General features: G+C 36.7%; 1 protein-coding gene across 2 annotated transcripts; it reads left to right on the forward strand.

Moving 5' to 3' along the window:
• Positions 1-4: 4 nt before the first annotated feature.
• Positions 5-17,044, forward strand: TYW3 (tRNA-yW synthesizing protein 3 homolog). Of its 2 annotated transcripts, XM_007182932.2 has the most exons (6): positions 6-273; positions 2,823-2,903; positions 3,999-4,097; positions 4,315-4,386; positions 6,648-6,781; positions 16,566-17,044. In XM_007182932.2, the coding sequence occupies exons 1-6, from the start codon at positions 100-102 to the stop codon at positions 16,792-16,794; spliced, it is 789 nt and encodes a 262-aa protein (XP_007182994.1). In that variant the 5' UTR covers positions 6-99; the 3' UTR covers positions 16,795-17,044. The 2 variants fall into 2 exon arrangements, with proteins under 2 accessions (XP_007182995.1, XP_007182994.1); XM_007182933.3 differs by lacking the exon at positions 4,315-4,386 and having other exon boundaries at positions 5-273.
• The last annotated feature ends 1,170 nt before the right edge of the window (positions 17,045-18,214 follow it).

Raw genomic sequence — 18,214 nt, forward strand, 5'->3', positions numbered from 1 at the left:
AGGACTTTGGACCTTTCCGGCCACCACTGGCTTCAATATGGCTGCCTCCAGGGAAAGGCGAGGCTGACGTGAAAGCGCAGACCCTGACTCCCTCGTCGCATGGATCGTAGCGCAGAGTTCAGAAAATGGAAGGCGCAGTGTCTGAGCAAAGCGGACCTCAGCCGGAAAGGCAGTGTGGACGAGGATGTGGTAGAGCTTGTGCAGCTCCTAAATGGGCGAGAACAGTTTTTCACCACCAGTTCCTGCGCTGGCCGCATCATCCTCCTAGACCAGGTGAGCAGGACCCTTTGTGCTCTTCCAGCGCCTGCCCTGTAGTGTGCAACACCAGGAGCCTTGTGCTCACCCAATGTAACACCCCGTCTGTGTTTGTTCTTCTGACCGGTGGTCTCGGTTTCTTTATCAAGGAAACTGAGAGGGTGACTTAAACCAATGCTTCTAAAATTTTACTGTGTCTGTTAATCACTTGGAGATATTTTAAAATACAGATTCTGATTCTGTAGGTCTAGAGTAGGGTCTGATCTGTATTTCTGACAAGCCCCCAAGTGATGCTGAAACTACTGGCCTGGGAATGATCTTGAGTTGCAAGGGTTAGAGAATTTTATTTTTTTAATACTAAGGAAATTTAAAGACTTCCCAGACTGGCGAGGCGGCTGTCTTCTCGTTAACCGCTCTACCAAATCGTTGTTAACCACTTGATTGAAGATCGCTATGGTTAAGAAGTTCACTGCCTCCTAGTGGCTCACTCCGTTATTACAACTCTGGTAATTTTTACATTACCTGAGAAAGTACATTAGTATGTAGTCTGTGATAGTGCTCAGTCCCTCAGGCTTTGGAGTGATACTGCTTAGATTCTAAACCAGTTTTGGGTATTACTGGCTATGTGACTTTAGGGAAGTTATCTAAACTTAGCCCCTTCTTGTTCCATGAACTAAGGATACTAAAGAGTATCCACTTCACAGGGATTCTATGTAGAGGAAATGGGATAATTTATTTGAAACCTTTAGCCCCGTGCCTGGCATATTAAGTGCACTGTAAAAGTTAGCTGTGTGTTCATTTTAACATTAGGACTGAATTCAGAGCATGAAAGACAGCACACTCATAAATTCATTCTTTAGCTCCTCACTGACAGACCATTTGCCGGTCTCCCAGGTTAGCAGGGCCTGCTCATTCTTATATTGCTTCCATTGCCCCCTGAGCACTGGCACTCTTGCTTGTCTTGATCTCTCTCTCTTCCTCCATTTCTTCTGCCCTGTCTTACCTGGATTTCTGCAGTGGTTTCCTAACAGGTCACTGAACTCTACCTGTTCACTGAACTCTACCAGTCTTTCTACCCCAAACCATGTTACACACTGTTAATAGATTCCCCTTTCTAAAGCACAACTCTGTGCATGTCACTCCTCTATGCTGAAATACTCTAGTATACCTTTCAGCTCTGTTTTCCACTATTACTCTTCATCTTAATCTGTTTACTGAAACAACTATTCTCTTTTTCCTCTTATATTTATCTGCCTTTGCCTTTGCTCATGTTTATTTTTCCTAAAATGTCTTCCCCCATTTCTGCATATCTGAGACGTACCTCCCCAAACTCCCCTTTTCTACCTGAATACACACACACACATCCATTTGGAAGCCATGACTATTTCTTCTGAACCGCCTTAGGACTTTTTCTGAAACTCTTTTCATTTTATGTATTATCTTATACCTTGTATTTATTTTCACTTTGCCTTATTTCTGGAAGAATTTGGATCAACTTACAAATAGGCAATACAAAAAGAAAAATAAAAAGTGAGAAAATCTGCAGAAAGGGAGTATAGATAAGATAAAGCAGAGATGGCATTAGTTCTCAAAATATACCACTAGACTCTGTAAATTTGCTAAAGGTGGGCCACACGTTTGGCTGTAAGATTTACAGCAGCCAGCATAAGATCAGAAACATAAGTCATTGAGGTCATTCAGTGAAAACAAATCAGTTATTTAGGACAAGCACAGCTCTTCTCCTTTCCAAAGCCAGACAGCAAAGTCTCCTGTGTACCCACTGTATAAAAGTTACATTGTAAAAAAAAGAAAGAGAACATGCATAACTTTAAGAAAAAAAAAAGAAGTTACCTTGTAGAAGTATAGTGATTTAAAAGTGCATGTGTTTCCTGCATCCTCTTTCCAGTGTCCTTGAGGGTAGGATCTGTTTATATCTAAAGTACCTAATAGAACTTAGCAAATAAACATTTTTCCAGTTAATAAGCAAAAAGTTACGTTAAAATATTTGCCCTCTTGAAATTTTGATCTTTCAATCCTAGCTCTGCCCTTTGGGACTACACATAAGGTCTAATCCAGAGGTCACAAGTTTATGCCTATAGCGACTAGGGACATAGGAAGCTATGAACAGATCAGGTGTCAGTAAAAAGTGGTAGGTCCTGTGTGGGACTGGAACAGTGCTTTCTTACAAAAGGAATTCAAAAAAAATTTTTTTTAATATTGTGCTAATCATATAAAACAGCTAGAGTACAATTTAGGGGCTACTCGTGTACAACCCCTTGTGATAATCCCTTTGCTCCTGACAAAATCATGACCGTATTTCAGAAAATATTTATTAAGTTCTTTTTACCTTAATAAACAAATTACTTTCTTTCTATCTCAAATAATTTGGTTTCATTTTTGTTAACATTTACGTTAACTTTACCCAAAAGCCTGTTGAATTGTTCTCAGTAATACTTAAAATCACGTGGGATTATTAATTTAAGAAAGCCTAAAATATGCTATACATTGTACTTATTATTTTGTAAATATTATATGATAAATTAAATTATGTTATTTTTTCATTTTAGGGTATAAATGGTTCCGAGGTTCAGAAACAAAATTGTTGCTGGCTACTGGTTACACACAAACCCTGTGTGAAAGATGATGTGGTAAATTTTTATATATAAATTTAGAAATAAACTTTAATTCACAGTCACTTTAAATTCATATGAAAAGAATAGAAAATTCAGGGTGGTTTATGTGCAGAATCATAATGACTGTAGATTATAAAGCCTAAAGAGAATTCATTACAATGGCTTTTTTTTTTAGTTGTGGGAGGTTATTATCTGTGCTGGATTATTTAGTTTCCTAAATTAAAATGTTTAGATGAGTTCGTATAAGTTTGCATTAGTCAGGCATTTTACGTTACTGGCTCAGGTGCTTAAATGTTGTCTTCAAAGCTCACTCAGTCTCCATCTCCTTTGGGTACTGGTTCTCTCTGTATGTTTGCCCTTCTCCTCTTCTGTGGCAGATAATCTTTGTGGCAGGAAAGATAGCTGCCAGCAACCCCAGCAGAAAAAGATTTACTTTTTAAGATCCATGTATCACTTCCAAAGGACACTGAGTCATCCTTCCTGGTTAGGTGTTCTCCCCCCTGAGATCAGCTATTTTTGCCAGTAGAATGGAATGCTATCCTTGATCACACCTAGGCACTTGGCATCTCTGATATTATGATAGTGGGAGTGATGAGTGACAGGGTCACACTTGACAGTCCCACCAGAATCAAATGATGTGAAGGAGGGAGGATGGTGCAGGGAGACTAGGCAGACAGAAGTAACAACTGCCTTATATAGCTTCTAGCTGAGACATAATAGTATATGTGCCTCAAACCTCAATCTAACAGCAAAACATTTAGACAGACCTTCTAGTACCTTCTAGACCTTCTAGTCTTTATATACCATATTCCTTAATGAAAAATCTGCTATGGAATTAAATAGAGTAGTAGTTTACTTTTTGAGGTATGGTTGGAAAGAATGACACAGAAGGTTTATGGGAGAATTAGAAATCAGGTCTCTTAAAAGAATAAGCAGATCAATACGTTTTGGAGAAAGAGGACCAAGAAAACAGAGTGAAAAGTTACTGTGGAAGGATGCAGAATGAGTCTGAAAAGTTCTCTGGAAGAATTGAAGTTACGTAGGATAAAGGGTCACCAAAGAACAGGATCATGTATTTGTGTCTGATCCTAACATTTTCCGTTTATTTAGATTGTAGCCCTAAAGAAAGCGAATGGCGATGCCATTTTGAAATTTGAACCACTTGTTCTTCATGTGCAGTGTCGACAGTTGCAGGATGCACAGATTCTGGTAAAATTTTGTGATTATACTTGAATTTATAGGTATGTGAGTAGATTTAATTTTAAACTTTAAATTTTCTACCAAAATTAATGCAATGCTAGTTTAATCAACTAGTGTTTTATTTAATTATAGATTTGGGGTTATAAATGTTTCTGCAGTTTGTAGGGCTAGAGTGTTTATTTGATTAGCCAGATGGTCCAAATTTAACAAATTTATTTTCTTACAGCATTCAGTGGCAATAGATTCTGGTTTCAGGAACTCCGGCATAACAGTGGGAAAGAGAGGAAAGACTATGTTGGTACGACACCTTTTGTTTGGCAAAAAGCAATTTTTTGATCATGAAGTAATCCAGATTATTGAATAACCTTCTACTCAAATCTTCTTGTCATTCCCTTGCTCAGAAGCCTTCAGTGACTGACTTTTCTGTACAGGGCGAAGTCCAGAGTTGTTAGATTTACATTTGAGGTCTTATTTTACAGTATTCCCCTCCACTTACTTTTAACTTGATTCTCTCTGTCCTCCTCATCCTAAATAGTCAAGGCCCAATTTAATCAGCACTATGATGTAGTGGAAAGAATCACAGACAGGGGGTCTAAAGTCTTCTGCCTGGATCCATCAGGGACTGAACTTTCTCAGCTATATCAGGGATCTATCGAACTACTGCCCTAGGGCCACATTCAGCCCCCAGGCGGGCAGTTCCAGTACACCCATTTGATTAATAACTGTCTAAGGTTGCTTTTGTGCTGCGATGGCAGAATTGAGTAGTTGTGACAGATATTGTATGGCCTGCAAAGTTGAAAATATTTATTATCTATCCTTTCACAGAAAAGGTTTGCCGACCCCTGGACTAGAAGATCTTTAAGGTTCCTTCTAAGTCCCACAGCCTCTCTTGAGTCCTTTCCTGGCCAAGCCAACCCCTAGTGATTTTGCCCTATTCTCTCTGATCACACGTGGTAGCTACTGTTTGTGTTTACTGTTTGGCATGGTGTACCTTGTTTGCTTCTGAACTACTTCAGATCGTCTTCCATTCTAGTTCCCTAGACTTTCCTTTTTTCTATCTATTTTTAACAAATAGCCTATTTTCCAAAAAGAGGTGGCTTAAAAAGAAGACATCTGTAAAGCATGACTAAATAGAAAATGAAAGCTCACGGTACTGACTTGCATCCCCATCTCAGTTCCCACTGCAAGTGGTGGCCCAGGCAAGAACAGAGCCACTCTTTCCCCTTCTCTCCTTTGTCTTCCATATTCAATTAGCGACAAGTCCTGTCCCATCTACCTCTGATTTCTCACTCCTGACTCCACCTCTCCAAGCCCTCTGCCACTGCGCCTGCTTGAGCCGTCATCGTCCCTCACCTCTATCTTTATAGTGGTCTCCTGACTGGTCTTCCTCCTACCCATCTTCTCCTTCAGTCCCTCTAGCCAATACTGTCAGAATCCCCCTTTTAAAGAAGTCAAGGTCTCCTGGTGTTTTCTCAGGCCTTATATAAACTGTTTTTCATCTACCTTATTTATGCTCATGTTCCGCCAGCATACTTCCACCCCAGCCAGATAGAATACTATTGGTTGTTTCCCAAATGTATTATGCTTTTCATGTTCCCATGACTATAGAAAAGATAATCCTCTGGCTGGAATGCTCCCCTTCTCCCATTGTTACATCTGGTGAAATTACACTTACCCTTTAAAATTCCAATTCAGATGCCACCTTTCCCATAAAACCACGACCTGTCTCAGTTAGTTGCTCTTCTTCTACATTTCCTTAGCATTTTGTGTGCACATGTACGTGTATGCATGCACATGTACACATATGTGTTTCTTCTGTCAGCACCATGATGTATTGTGATTCTCTGTTCGCTTGTTTGTTTGCTGTTCAGAAGTGTTAGCTCTTTTAAGGGCAGGGACCATGTTATATTCATCCTGTACCTTCATACCTTACATGGGGCCTAGAACATTGCAGATGCCTAGTAAAGTCTTGTTGAATGAATTTTTATGCCTCATAATAGTTTTTGTTGTTTCTTAACCTATATCCAGTGTTCGGATTTACTTGGAATATGCTGACTGTTTCATCAGCAGGGTTAGTAACATTGGCAACCCTAAAGCACTGAGAAAGCAGCCACTTTGTGAGAGAGAAAAGGCATGGTTTATCTTGTAACAACCCTGCTCAAGCGGTGCTAAGAGGCCCCTTAGCATCCAGTCCATTCTGATTTTCCCTTGAAGCTTCTGTTGAGGTTTCATTTATTTCTTTTCTTTAAATAGTGTATTAAAGCTTTCTTAGCTTTAGTGAGAGTGATACTGTTAAGTTCATTGGATTCTTTGATAATATGTGCTTCTCTGAAAGACAATGTATAGAATGACTTGCTTTACAAATGATTTTATACGATGGGAAAATCTATTTGAATCTCCTTTGATTCAACTGTATTTAACTAAATTATGTCAAAGCACAAACTTAAATGTTGTAATGGAGCTAAACTATATATAAGCACAGCCCTGACTGGGACTTTTCTTTAGTTATCTTCAGTTTCTCTAGTACATAAGTCATCATATCTAAATTGCTCCTTGCAGGCTGTCCGGAGCACACATGGCTTAGAAGTTCCATTAACCCATAAAGGAAAACTGATGGTGACAGAGGAATATATCAACTTCCTGATAAAGATAGCAAATCAAAAAATGGAGGAAAACAAGAAGAGAATTGAAAGGTATAGTCTTACATGCCTAGGTCTTCTTTGAAAATATTAATATACACCATCTTCAGTTTATACTCCCAACTGCTTTTATATTTGTAGCCTTATCACGAATAATTAAGATGATGAAAGTAATTGATGAGAGTAGGCCAGACTGCAATGGGTACTAAATGGAGCATAAAGGGGAGGAAGCTCCATGGAGGATAGTGGGACACGTGACTGCCAGCAACAGGTATAAAGGAGAAAGTCACTCAGGTAAGAGCCCAGCAGCCCCAGGGACCATAACTGATCCAGCTGAAGGCAGCCAGGGAGGAGGTACACTCTGCCTCCTGGATGTGACCTATTGAAGAATACCTAGAATCTCCTTTTGAGGAGAACAGCCTGGTTAATTTTAGTCTGATAAATACTTTATACCTCTGGCTAGTTCAGAACCCGGCTCCTGTCATGCATTAGATTTGTATTGGCATAATTGTACCAGTCAGAAGGATTATGGCTATCAGTTCACATCTTTATATCTCTCTTGTTCTTAAACTTCACCTCCTGGTAGATTAATTTTACATGACTTTCTTTTTCAACTTTTTCCCAAGAATAGAATCTCTGGTGTAAAGAAGTGACTATTATGCTGCCTTTTATATATGAAGATAAATGCCACTGACCTACCATCAGTAAGATGTAAATTTCTGAGATATTTAAGGACTGATGGTCATCTTGTTGTCATTTATAATTTTCTTTTTGCTTTTTCCCCCACCCCTTTGCTCACCTCACAACTAGCCAATCACTGCCTAAATAACTCCTGAGTCATTCTTCTCTCCCCACCCTTCCTGCCGTGTTCTTTATTCAGGACCATTGCAGTAACCTTATTAGCTGGTCTCATAGTAGAATGCTTCCAGTATGTCTCTCTGCTAAGCCATTCTCCGTAATCACCATCAGAATCCTGTCTGAAATGAAAAGGAATCCTATTGCTTAATTTGCCTGCTTAAAATTCTTTAACACCTAGAACTTTTTATGAAGCAGCTAAGGCCAGAAGTGCCAATGGCAGCAGCGTGGCATGGTGGAAAGGGGTAGAAATGGGCTCCAGAGGCAGAACTGAGTTCAAATCCTGCTTCCCCCACAACGTACTCAACTCTCCTGGCTTCATTTTTCTTGTACCTACTTATCTTAAAGAACACTTTTAGTATACACTGGACAGCATATGTATAACGACAGGCCCTGTCCGTGTCACGTCATGGATTCTTAGGATAGGATAGCCTCTCCTTCTTCACCGACTCATACAGAGAATAAACCTATAATCACATCAGTACCACCATCCAGGCTTTCTTAACCAGGGCTCCTTATTTGAACCACAGAATTAACAAAATTATTCTAGTGACTATTTCTCAGTTCTCCCAACAGTGGTATATAACTTGTACTAGTCTAGATACATTGGAGAGAAGTAATTCATGACATACAATGGATGTCTGCAGGCATTAGGGCTGAATTTTTTAGCGGAAGCCTGGCTGAAAAAAGCTGAGAGGTTACCTGGCCACAAGGTTCTTTGAGCAAACATTCTAAATAAAGTGATGATTTCAAGTAAGCAACTGAAGGTACCCAGGCCCACCACCAGACTACAGAGTTTGAACTGTATGTAGGTACTTACTGGTACCATTCCAAAAGTTGACTACGGTTGTTAGATAGTATTCTAGTGAGACTGTTTGTGAAAATGTACGAGGTAGCAAATCAGTTTCTCTGTTTCCTTCCTTGAATTTCAATAAGATTATAAATATAGCCCAAGATCAACTAACTATACACCTGGTGAAGTTAATTGAGTCACGTTCACCAACTATAAAATCAAATTATGCTTTAAATCCATTGACTCAAAAATATGTTTTGAGATTATGGTGTGCATGCTGCTATCAGGAGAGTCATGCTCATCATGTAAAATCAGTGAAAAATTAAAGAAGGGTAAAAAGTTTCTTAAGATACTGATTAGAAGATTACATGTGAATTCAGAAAGGGTGAACAAATTAGGGAGCTCCTTTGGGAACAGCTGTATATTCAACCAAATGCAGAGAAAGAGTTACTCTTCTGCTGTGGAAAAGAGAAAAAATAAACACTGGAGGTGATGAGTTCTGCAATCAGACGTTGAGTACTAAAATTGGACCAAAGTTTCATAATTCAAACAACTATAATAAGAGAATTTTTAAAAGTTAAAATCCTAATGCGTAACATTCCAGCAATAAGAAATATTCTTGAGATATGAAAATCAAAAGGTAAAATAATTTTAATAGAAAAAAAGCTTCTTCTGTAAAAAACAATTCCTAAGCCCACTTCTTAGTGGGAAGAGTAAGATAATTTCATACATAATGATTTCCAGGTAAAAAATATGAAGTTTGGAGATCTATTTACCCATTACAAGCGGAGGGCTATCTTTGTAGCTATTAATAAGAGATCAGGACTGACTTGGGTTGGATGGAATTAGCCATGTTCTTCTCACCAACTGTATAATAAGACAATAAATGTTAAATAAAATGTAGAATAAACAGAAATAGAGTTACAGATGTAGAAAACAATCTTATGGTTACCAGGGCGGAAGCGGGTGGTGGGAGGGATAAATTGGGAGGTAAGGATTGACATATACACACTACTATCTATAAAATAGGTAACTAATAAAGACCTACTGTATAGCACAGGGAGCCCTACTCAATACTATGTAATGACCTATCTGGGAGAAGAGTCTAAAAAAAGTGGATATATGTGTATGTATAACTAATTCACTTCGCTGTACACCTGAAACTAACACTACATTGTAAGTCAACTATACTCCAATTTAAAAAAGCATGGCATCTTAAAAAAATTTTTTTTAAAAATATAGAGTAGAAGGGCCAAATATATTGGCATATAATATTGATAAAAATAAAGCAAATTAGACTGAAAAAGTAAATGAATATTTCCAATGGTTGGTTTTTTTGTGGTAAAATATACATAACTAAAATTTATAATTTTAACCATTATACAGTTCATTGGCATTAGGTACATTCACATTGCTATGCAACCACCACTATCACTGCTATTTATCTCCAGACCCTCTTCATTATCCCAAACTGAAACTCCATCCCCATTAAACAATAATTCTCCACTCCCCAAACTCCCAGCCCCTGGTAACCACTCTTCTGTTTTCTGTCTCTTATGATTTTGACTATTCCAGGTACCTCATACAAGTGGAATCATATAATATTTGTCCTTTTGTGTTTGGCTTATTTCATTTAGCATAATGTTGTCAAGGTTTATCCATGTTGTAGTGTGATCAGAAGTTTACTTTTTTTTTTTTTCTTTTTGCGGGCTTTCTTTTTTCTTTTTTTTAATTTTTATTTTATATTGGACTATAGTTGATTTACAATGTTGTGTTAGTTTTAGGTGTACAGCAAAGTGATTCAGTTATGCATATACATATATCTATTCTTTTTCAAATTCTTTTCCCATTTAGGTTATTACAGAATATTGAGCAGAGTTCCCTGTGCTATACAGTAGGTCCTTGTTGGTTATCTGTTTTAAATATAGTAGTGTGTATATGTCAATCCCAGACTCCCAATTTATCCCTCCCCCCACCTTTCCCCTTTGGTAACCATAAGTTTGTTTTCTAAGTCTGTGAATCTGTTTCTGTTTTGTAAATAAGTTCACTTGTATCATATTTTTTAGATTCCACACATAAGTGATATCATATGATATTTGTCTTTCTCTGGCTGACTTACTTCACTTAGTATAATAATCTCCAGGTCCATCCATGTTGCTACAGATGGCATTATTTCATTCTTTTTAATGGCTGAGTAATATTCCATTGTATATAAGTACCACATCTTCTTTATCCATTCATTTGCGATGGACATTTAGGTTGCTTCCACGTCTTGGCTATTGTAAACAGTGCTGCAATGAACACTGGGGTGCATATATCCTTTCCAACCATGGTTTTCTCCAGATAGATGCCCAGGAGTGGGATTGCTGGATCATATGGTAGCTCTATTTTTAGTTTTTTAAGGAACCTCCATACTGTTTTCCACAGTGGCTGCACCAATTTACATTCCCACAAATAGTGTAGGAGGGTTCCCTTTTTACACACCCTCTCCAGCATTTATTGTTTGTAGACTTTTTGATGATGGCCATTCTCACTGGTGTAAAGTGGTATCTCATTGTAGTTTTGATTTGCATTTCTCTAGTAATTAGCAATGTTGAGCATCTTTTCATGTGCCTCTTGGCCATCTGTATGTCTTCTTTAGAGAAATGTCTGTTTCGGTCTTCTGCCCATTTTTTGATTGGGTTGTTTGTTTTATTGATATTGAGACATGTGAGCTGTTTGTAAATTTTGGAGATTAATCCCTTGTCGGTCGCGTTGTTTGCAAATATTTTCTCCCATTCGGAGGATTGTCTTTTCGTTTTGTTTCTGGTTTCCTTTGCTGTGCAAAAGCTTTTGAGTTTAGTTAGGTCCCATTTGTTTACTTTTGTTTTTATTGCCATTACTCTAGGAGACAGATCGCAAGATATTGCTGCGATTTATGTCAGTGTTCTGCTTGTGTTTTCCTCTAAGAGTTTTATAGTGTCTGGTCTTACATTTAGGTCTTTCATCCATTTTGAGTTTATTTTTGTGTATAGTGTTAGAGAATGTTCTAATTTCATTCTTTTACATGTAGCTGTCCAGTTTTCCCAGCACCATTTATTGAAGAGACTGTCTTTTCTCCATTGTATAGTCTTGCCTCCTTTGCAGAAGTTTACTTCTTTTTAAGGCTGAATAATATTCCATTGTATTTAACATATATTATTTATCCATTCATTCATCAATGGATGTTTGAGTTTTTTCTACCTTTTAGCTATTGTGAATAATGATGCTGTGAACATGGGTATACAAATATCTGTTTGAGTGTCTGCTTTCAGTTATTTTGGATATTTACCCAGAAATGGAATTGCTAGATGATATGGTAATTTTATGTTTAATTTTTTTGAAGAACCTCCATACTCTTTTCCACAGGAACTGCACCATTTTACATTCCCACCAACAGTATACAAGGGTTTCCTTTTCTCAACATCCTTGCCAACACTTGTTGTCTTTTGTTTTTTTGATAATTGGCGTTCTGACAGGTGTGAGGTGATATCTTACTGTGGTTTTGATTTTCATTTCCCTGATAATTAGTGACATTGAGCATTATTTCATATACCTGTCGGTAAGAATTTCTGTTACATCATTGCTGCTTTCCTTCCTGTTTGTGGTGCTTTTTCTTAGCTTCCTTCTGGATTTCTCTTGTTTAAATGCTATCGTTCTCCAGGGTTCCTTTCCTGGCCCATTGCTTCAGCAACTTCCCCAGATACTGGTAGATCTTCCAAATCTCTCCTGAGTCTTGGGCCCATATGTGTAATAACCTATTGAATATATCTAACCAAAATATCCCATCAGCCTTTCCTTAATATCTTTCTTACCTTAATCTCAACCTCATTTACCCATTTCCTTGGTTCAAATTCTTATTATCATTTACCGGCATTATTACAATTTATGCCTAAGTGAAAACAGAAATGTGAACCATATTAAATTACAGTTATTTAATTGCACATATGTCTTTTTTTCCCCAGTACAACTTGGTCACATTGTGTATAGGACTGACTTTCCCCTCCCACCAGCCAAACACATACCCATACATACACACACTTCAAATATCTCTCATCCTAAAACCTTATAGAGTGTCTGGCTCACAGTAGAAACCCAATAAATGTTTATTGAGTTTATCCTAAACAATAAAGGAACTTACAAGTTAACACATTATATTGAGTTCACCAAAGGCAAAAGACAGTTTCTTATTATTTTCTGAGTGTCTGACAGGAGAATAGTGGTCAATAAATATTTGCTCAATTTAGCTGACAGACTTTTTCTAGCAGTAGTACTACTTTTATGGCTTCAAAGCCTTAGGGTGATTATTCTGGAAGATGTAAGATGGCTTACTCATGGGGCAAGCAGGAGTAGGCTCTTGCTACACAGTCCAGGCAAGAAGTAACAGGACCCCGAGTAACAAAATGAATGGGAGAGATACTGCAGAACATAACCCGAATGTGGCAGCAGATAGAAACGGGGGGAGAAGAGAAGGAGTCAAGTCTTAGTTTTTAAAATGGAACTAAAGCTGGTAAATAAATAACTCACACATTTCCCTGTATACTTAAGATCAGAGAAGTAGATAGTGAAAACACATATTTTCTGATAGTTCCTCCTTGGATGTCCCCTCCCTTCAATTTTTCCTCTCATAATTCCTCTCCCTTTACCTAGCCAGCTTCCACTCATCCTTGCAATTCAGCCCAGGCATTGGGTTTTTTTCCAAGGAACATTTCATGATCTTACTTAGAGCAAAGTGCCCCCAGTGCCCCCAGTGTGCTCCTACTTCATCTTAGCTTTTTCATGGCACGTTGAATGTATCTTTACGGCTCTGAAGTCCCCCTTAAACCCTGAGCTCCCTGAGGGCACAGACCACATTTCTTACCTGTTTCTAGCACTGGCACAGGCCCTGTCACATACATGTTTTTTAATAAAAAATGCTAGAGCTTAAAATCAGTTAAAAATCCAAATACATGATATATGAGAATAGCCTTCTTTTGTTTTTTGTGAATAATGCAAGCCTTAAAAGGGTACGAAATTGTGCCTAGATTTCATTAATTTTATGTTCCTATTTCAGAAGTCAACAAAATACCAGCTTTTTATTGCACATGGTCCTCTAACTGATCCAAGAAACAAGAATTCATTTTCCCAGCACTGGTCTGAAAAGTTCTCTCATGAAGAGAACTATATACAGGTTGCCCTATGTCATGATAATCTTGACTGTGGAGGTAGAAAAACTGAAGACAATTTGATTTTCTTTTGAGGGGGGAACAAAACAGTTACCTGAGCATACATTTCGTTTTATACTCCAAGCTTTTTCTGTTGCCTTTGACAGCTGAGAAAATTACACTTTGAGAATTGGGCTTTAGAATGCTGTGTAAAGGGTCATATCATGAGAAGAGAACATGTAATTGGAAAACAAATTTCTGACTTAGTAAGACAGTTTACCAAAGGACATTTTAAAAGTTCCCTTAACCAAGGAAAACAAAAAAGTAGTTGAAGTTTTATTCTTGGCTTTCAACATGGAAAGGTCTTTGTTCCATTTTACCAGTTGTTTTTTTGGTACCCCAAGGATATAGCTTTGAATTTTTAGGTTGTTTGATGGAAGATTAAAGTAAGGCACCTGTTCCTCTTTAATTACCTTTTTAATGTAATTGACAAGGTATTTTACACAGCTGTTAATTTTCTGTGATCATAAAAGAGGAATTTAGTCTTATCTTTAATTTTCTAGGAATGCAGTAGAATCCAGAGAAAAGACTTGGTTACCTAAGTTTAAAGAGCAGGGTTGGGTAGAGAATGATAGAATATAAAGTTGCACATCATGAATAACCTCTTATTATCAGATAAGGGTGATTCATACCCTTTTGTAGCATGCTTGGATTTGTTTTAGATAAAATGAGTTATGCTACTGGGTCATTTTTTAAAACCATTCTAAATAGGCATTGTGGAAGATGAGAAGAAAACTAGTCATTGAAGTCACCCAGGATGATGGCAAGACCTGGAGACAAAGATCAAGCCAAGTGTAGAAGTTTCCATGAATGTAAAGGACTGAACAGAATATTGTTAGATAACCAGAGGGGCACATGAAGGAGTTTAGTCTGGCAAACTGTTGGTGAGGCAGGTGAATTCTGACCTTATCGCTCAACTCTGAGGCAGGATATGGAAAAAATAAGCAGTCTCCACTTAAGAGGAATGCAGGGCAGTGGTGTCCTTGTGGGAAACCAGGTTTCAGTTAAGTAAGGATATAAGGAATGCATTAAATGAAAAGGTTGTTACCATGTTATGGGGTCTAAAAAATTAAACATCAGTTAATATTTTTCAAAGCCTTTTGCTATAACTCTTAAAATACTGTTTTCCCTTTTACTGTACCTCCCTCTTTGAGACTGATTTATTCATTTTAGAAATATCAATTAGCCCTTATTATCTGCCAGGCATGGTGCTGGATATCAAGGTGTACAGTGATGAGTATATAAGTTCTTGAAATATGGATAGGATATTAGTAATCATGTTAGGTATATATTAGCATTGTGTGGAGTATTTGGGAAGAGGTGATTATCTTGGGTTTTTTAGGGCAGTTTTAGAGCTTTTGCAAGCAGAACTTAGCCTGTTCATTGAATTAAAGAAAGAAGAAAATTGGTCCAAATAGCAGTCTCTTCTGTAGATGTCAGAAATCTCCTGTCATAGCTTCCCATTATAATAGGATATTAAAGCATGATGAGATCCCTGCAGTGGCAAAGGAGTTCTCAACTTTCAGATCATTTTATTTGGGACCTAAGATAATACATCCATATTTACCTTTTTTGTTCAGTAGTTATTTATTCACTTATTTGGCATATTTTTACCCAAGTGTGGCTGTACTTTACTCCATGCTAAGAATATAACAGAAGACAAGATAGATGGAGTCCTTGGTCTCATGGAGTTTATATTCCATAAAAATAGTCATTTTTGAGAACTTACTCGGTGCCAGGCATTGTGCTAGGTACTTACATATATATCCCTCCGACAGCCCTGATAGGTACAGGATAATAGCTAGTTTTATAAATGAGGAAATCGAGACTCAGTGAGGTTGGAATTAGCCAACCTCAGCTTTCCCAGGGGACCACTCGTGTGAAGCACACACAGCATACCAAGCCATCCTGCTGCTTTCCAACGTATGCTGAAAACTAACACAAAAACTCCAGCAGGAAAATGAGTAAAGGAAAAGAATAATTTACATTAAAAAATTAAAATAGCTAATAAAAAATGTTCAATTTCACTTTCAAACAAAGAAATGAAAATATAAATAATGAGAGACCGTAATCACCTATAAGTAAAGCGTGTTTTTTGATGTAATATTCACTGTATGAGTGAAGTGGTCTCTCAAGTTCTGCCCTTAGAAGTGTATTTTTTGAATACCCATTCTGGAAAACAGGTAGTACTTATCAAGAGCCTTAAATATTTATAACCTTTAACCATGTAGTTACATTTCTAGGTATCTATCCTAAATAGCTAGACACTCAGATCACATTATTTCCAAAATGTTTATCACATTGTTTGTATTGGGAAAATTTGAAAGTAAATTAAGGCTAGTCTAAGTGGCATAATGTTATACTGCCATTAAGAAGTATTATTTTGTAGTTCATTTAGTGACATGGAAAGTGTTTTCAATAAATATTAAATTTGAAAAAACAATGTAAAACTTTATATGTAATATCACAGTTGTATAAAAGACAGTAGGTATATGTATACACGTACAGATGTATTAATTCAGAATACACTAATAAACTGGAAAGAATAAAAATATGAGAGTCATTATTTTTAGGTAGTTATGTAAAGGTGATCTGTATTTGTAACTTCACATATTTTGCAAATTCTCTAAAATGAGCCTCTATTACATTTATGATTCTTTTTAAAGAAATATATTTTTTTCTTTTTTTAAATCTTTGTTTGATTCCTGTATCTGGAATAGAAATTAAGGTAGGATAGAGGTTATCAAGAGGTGATTCCAATCCAGTTTTCAGGACTGTTCTTAAAGAACTGAAACATTTCTTTTCCTAAGTAAAAAATCATAAAAGCAAGAAGCACGTTATTTCTGTGATTTATTCTATATCTTGAGGTTAATATGAGACATTGGTTTATGTAATTTATAAATTCTAGGTGTATTTCATTTTGTTTCAGAACACACAGATATAACAGTAATACTTTATTTCTTTATAGGTTTTACAACTGCCTACAACATGCTTTGGAGAAAGAAACTATTTCTATGACCTCATTTCCCAAAGAGAAAATCAGAGAAAAAAACAACTCATCATATACTCACAAGAAAAAAAGAAACCCAGAAAAAGCATGTGGCAAATATATTACTGAAGAAAATAATAAAGAACTTGAAAATGATGATCATGATGATCCAGGAATCAGTGTTACTATCTTCCCTGAAGATTACTGAGATTTGGTTCTGAAGTGTCTTGGTAGAATGATGTTTCTAATAGATATTATAAAGCTGCTCTTTATAGGAGTATTTTAGTTTGTTGAGTGTATCAGCCTTTCAGAAAAACAAGATTTAATTTTTCTCTATATTTTAGGGAAACCCTTAGCTTTTAAAAATAGCTGTGTATAATATCAATATTTGCTCTTAAATACCATCTTTTTTAGTCACACAGTCATTGCAAAAATAAAATGATGATTTTTAATGCTTCTCTCTCCTTAAGTTTCAGTTTCTGCTTCTGTAAAACAGGAGAACTATAATACCCTTTCAAGAGAGCCTTAACATTAGGAAATATTAGCGTAAAAGTCATAACAACATTTTACGTATTTTTAACTTTGAAATCTCCAGCCTTCAAGGGGCTCACTTTGCTGCTTGTCGCCATGGAGTCCAAGGACAAGTTTCTTCCTCTCTTTAGCCATTGTGGATAAAACAACTGATATCCTCTTTGTTCAGGACAAAATATTATACTTGAACCCTCTCTCCCCATTTACTTCTCACAAACCAGAGCTCGCCACCAGCACATCCTCCGTGAAGCAGGTGGGCTTCGTTTTTCACTACGCCTGGTCAGAAATGATAACTTATGACACAGGAATCTCAGTAGAACAAATGTGCCATGAAAAATTGCAAAGAATCAGAAGCCTCGGGTGTGAGTTCTGACTGCTACAGAGAAGTTGGTGGTCCTTAAGCGAATCACTTAATTTCCAAGGGCTTCCATTTCCTCTTCCGCATAATAGTAATTCTGATCCCTCCCATATTTACACCAGAGGAGTGTTGACAGGATCAAGTTAAATAAAAATGTGAAAGCGCTTAATAAGACCATTTTGCATATATGTTACTATTTACTTTGCTACTTATTTTCATTATAAATTGAAGATTTTTCACAATGTATTTTCAGAATATCAAATCATAGAAAGTATACATTTAAAGAGAAATTTCTAGTTAGTCATAGAACTAATAAATTGAAAGACAAAAACACCAGAACGTCAAGTAAGAAAAATTATACGAGGTAGTCAACATTGAGTTGTGATTTTGGCTTTTCCTAATATTTTTATAATTTGCTTAAGTCTTTATATAAATTTTTAGATTTGTATCCCAGATGCTTATCTTCTGACAGACACCATTTCGTACTCTCATTTTTTAAAGTCAATCGACTTTATAGCTATCTGTTGTCCTCTAAGCAAATTTATCAGGGATGGGGTCCAGGAAGCTCCAAAATTACTGTGAGATTTTTCTTTACTTCTTTTTTCGTTCTTTTTTTAAACTATTATTATTTTTAAAAATTTTATTGAAGTACAATTGATTTACAATGTTGTGTTAATTTCTGCCATACAGCAAAATGATTCAGTTATACATATGTATATATTCTTTTTCATATTCTTTT

The sequence above is a fragment of the Balaenoptera acutorostrata genome, chromosome 1 (assembly GCF_949987535.1).
Source record: "Balaenoptera acutorostrata chromosome 1, mBalAcu1.1, whole genome shotgun sequence".
NCBI lineage: Eukaryota > Metazoa > Chordata > Mammalia > Artiodactyla > Balaenopteridae > Balaenoptera > Balaenoptera acutorostrata.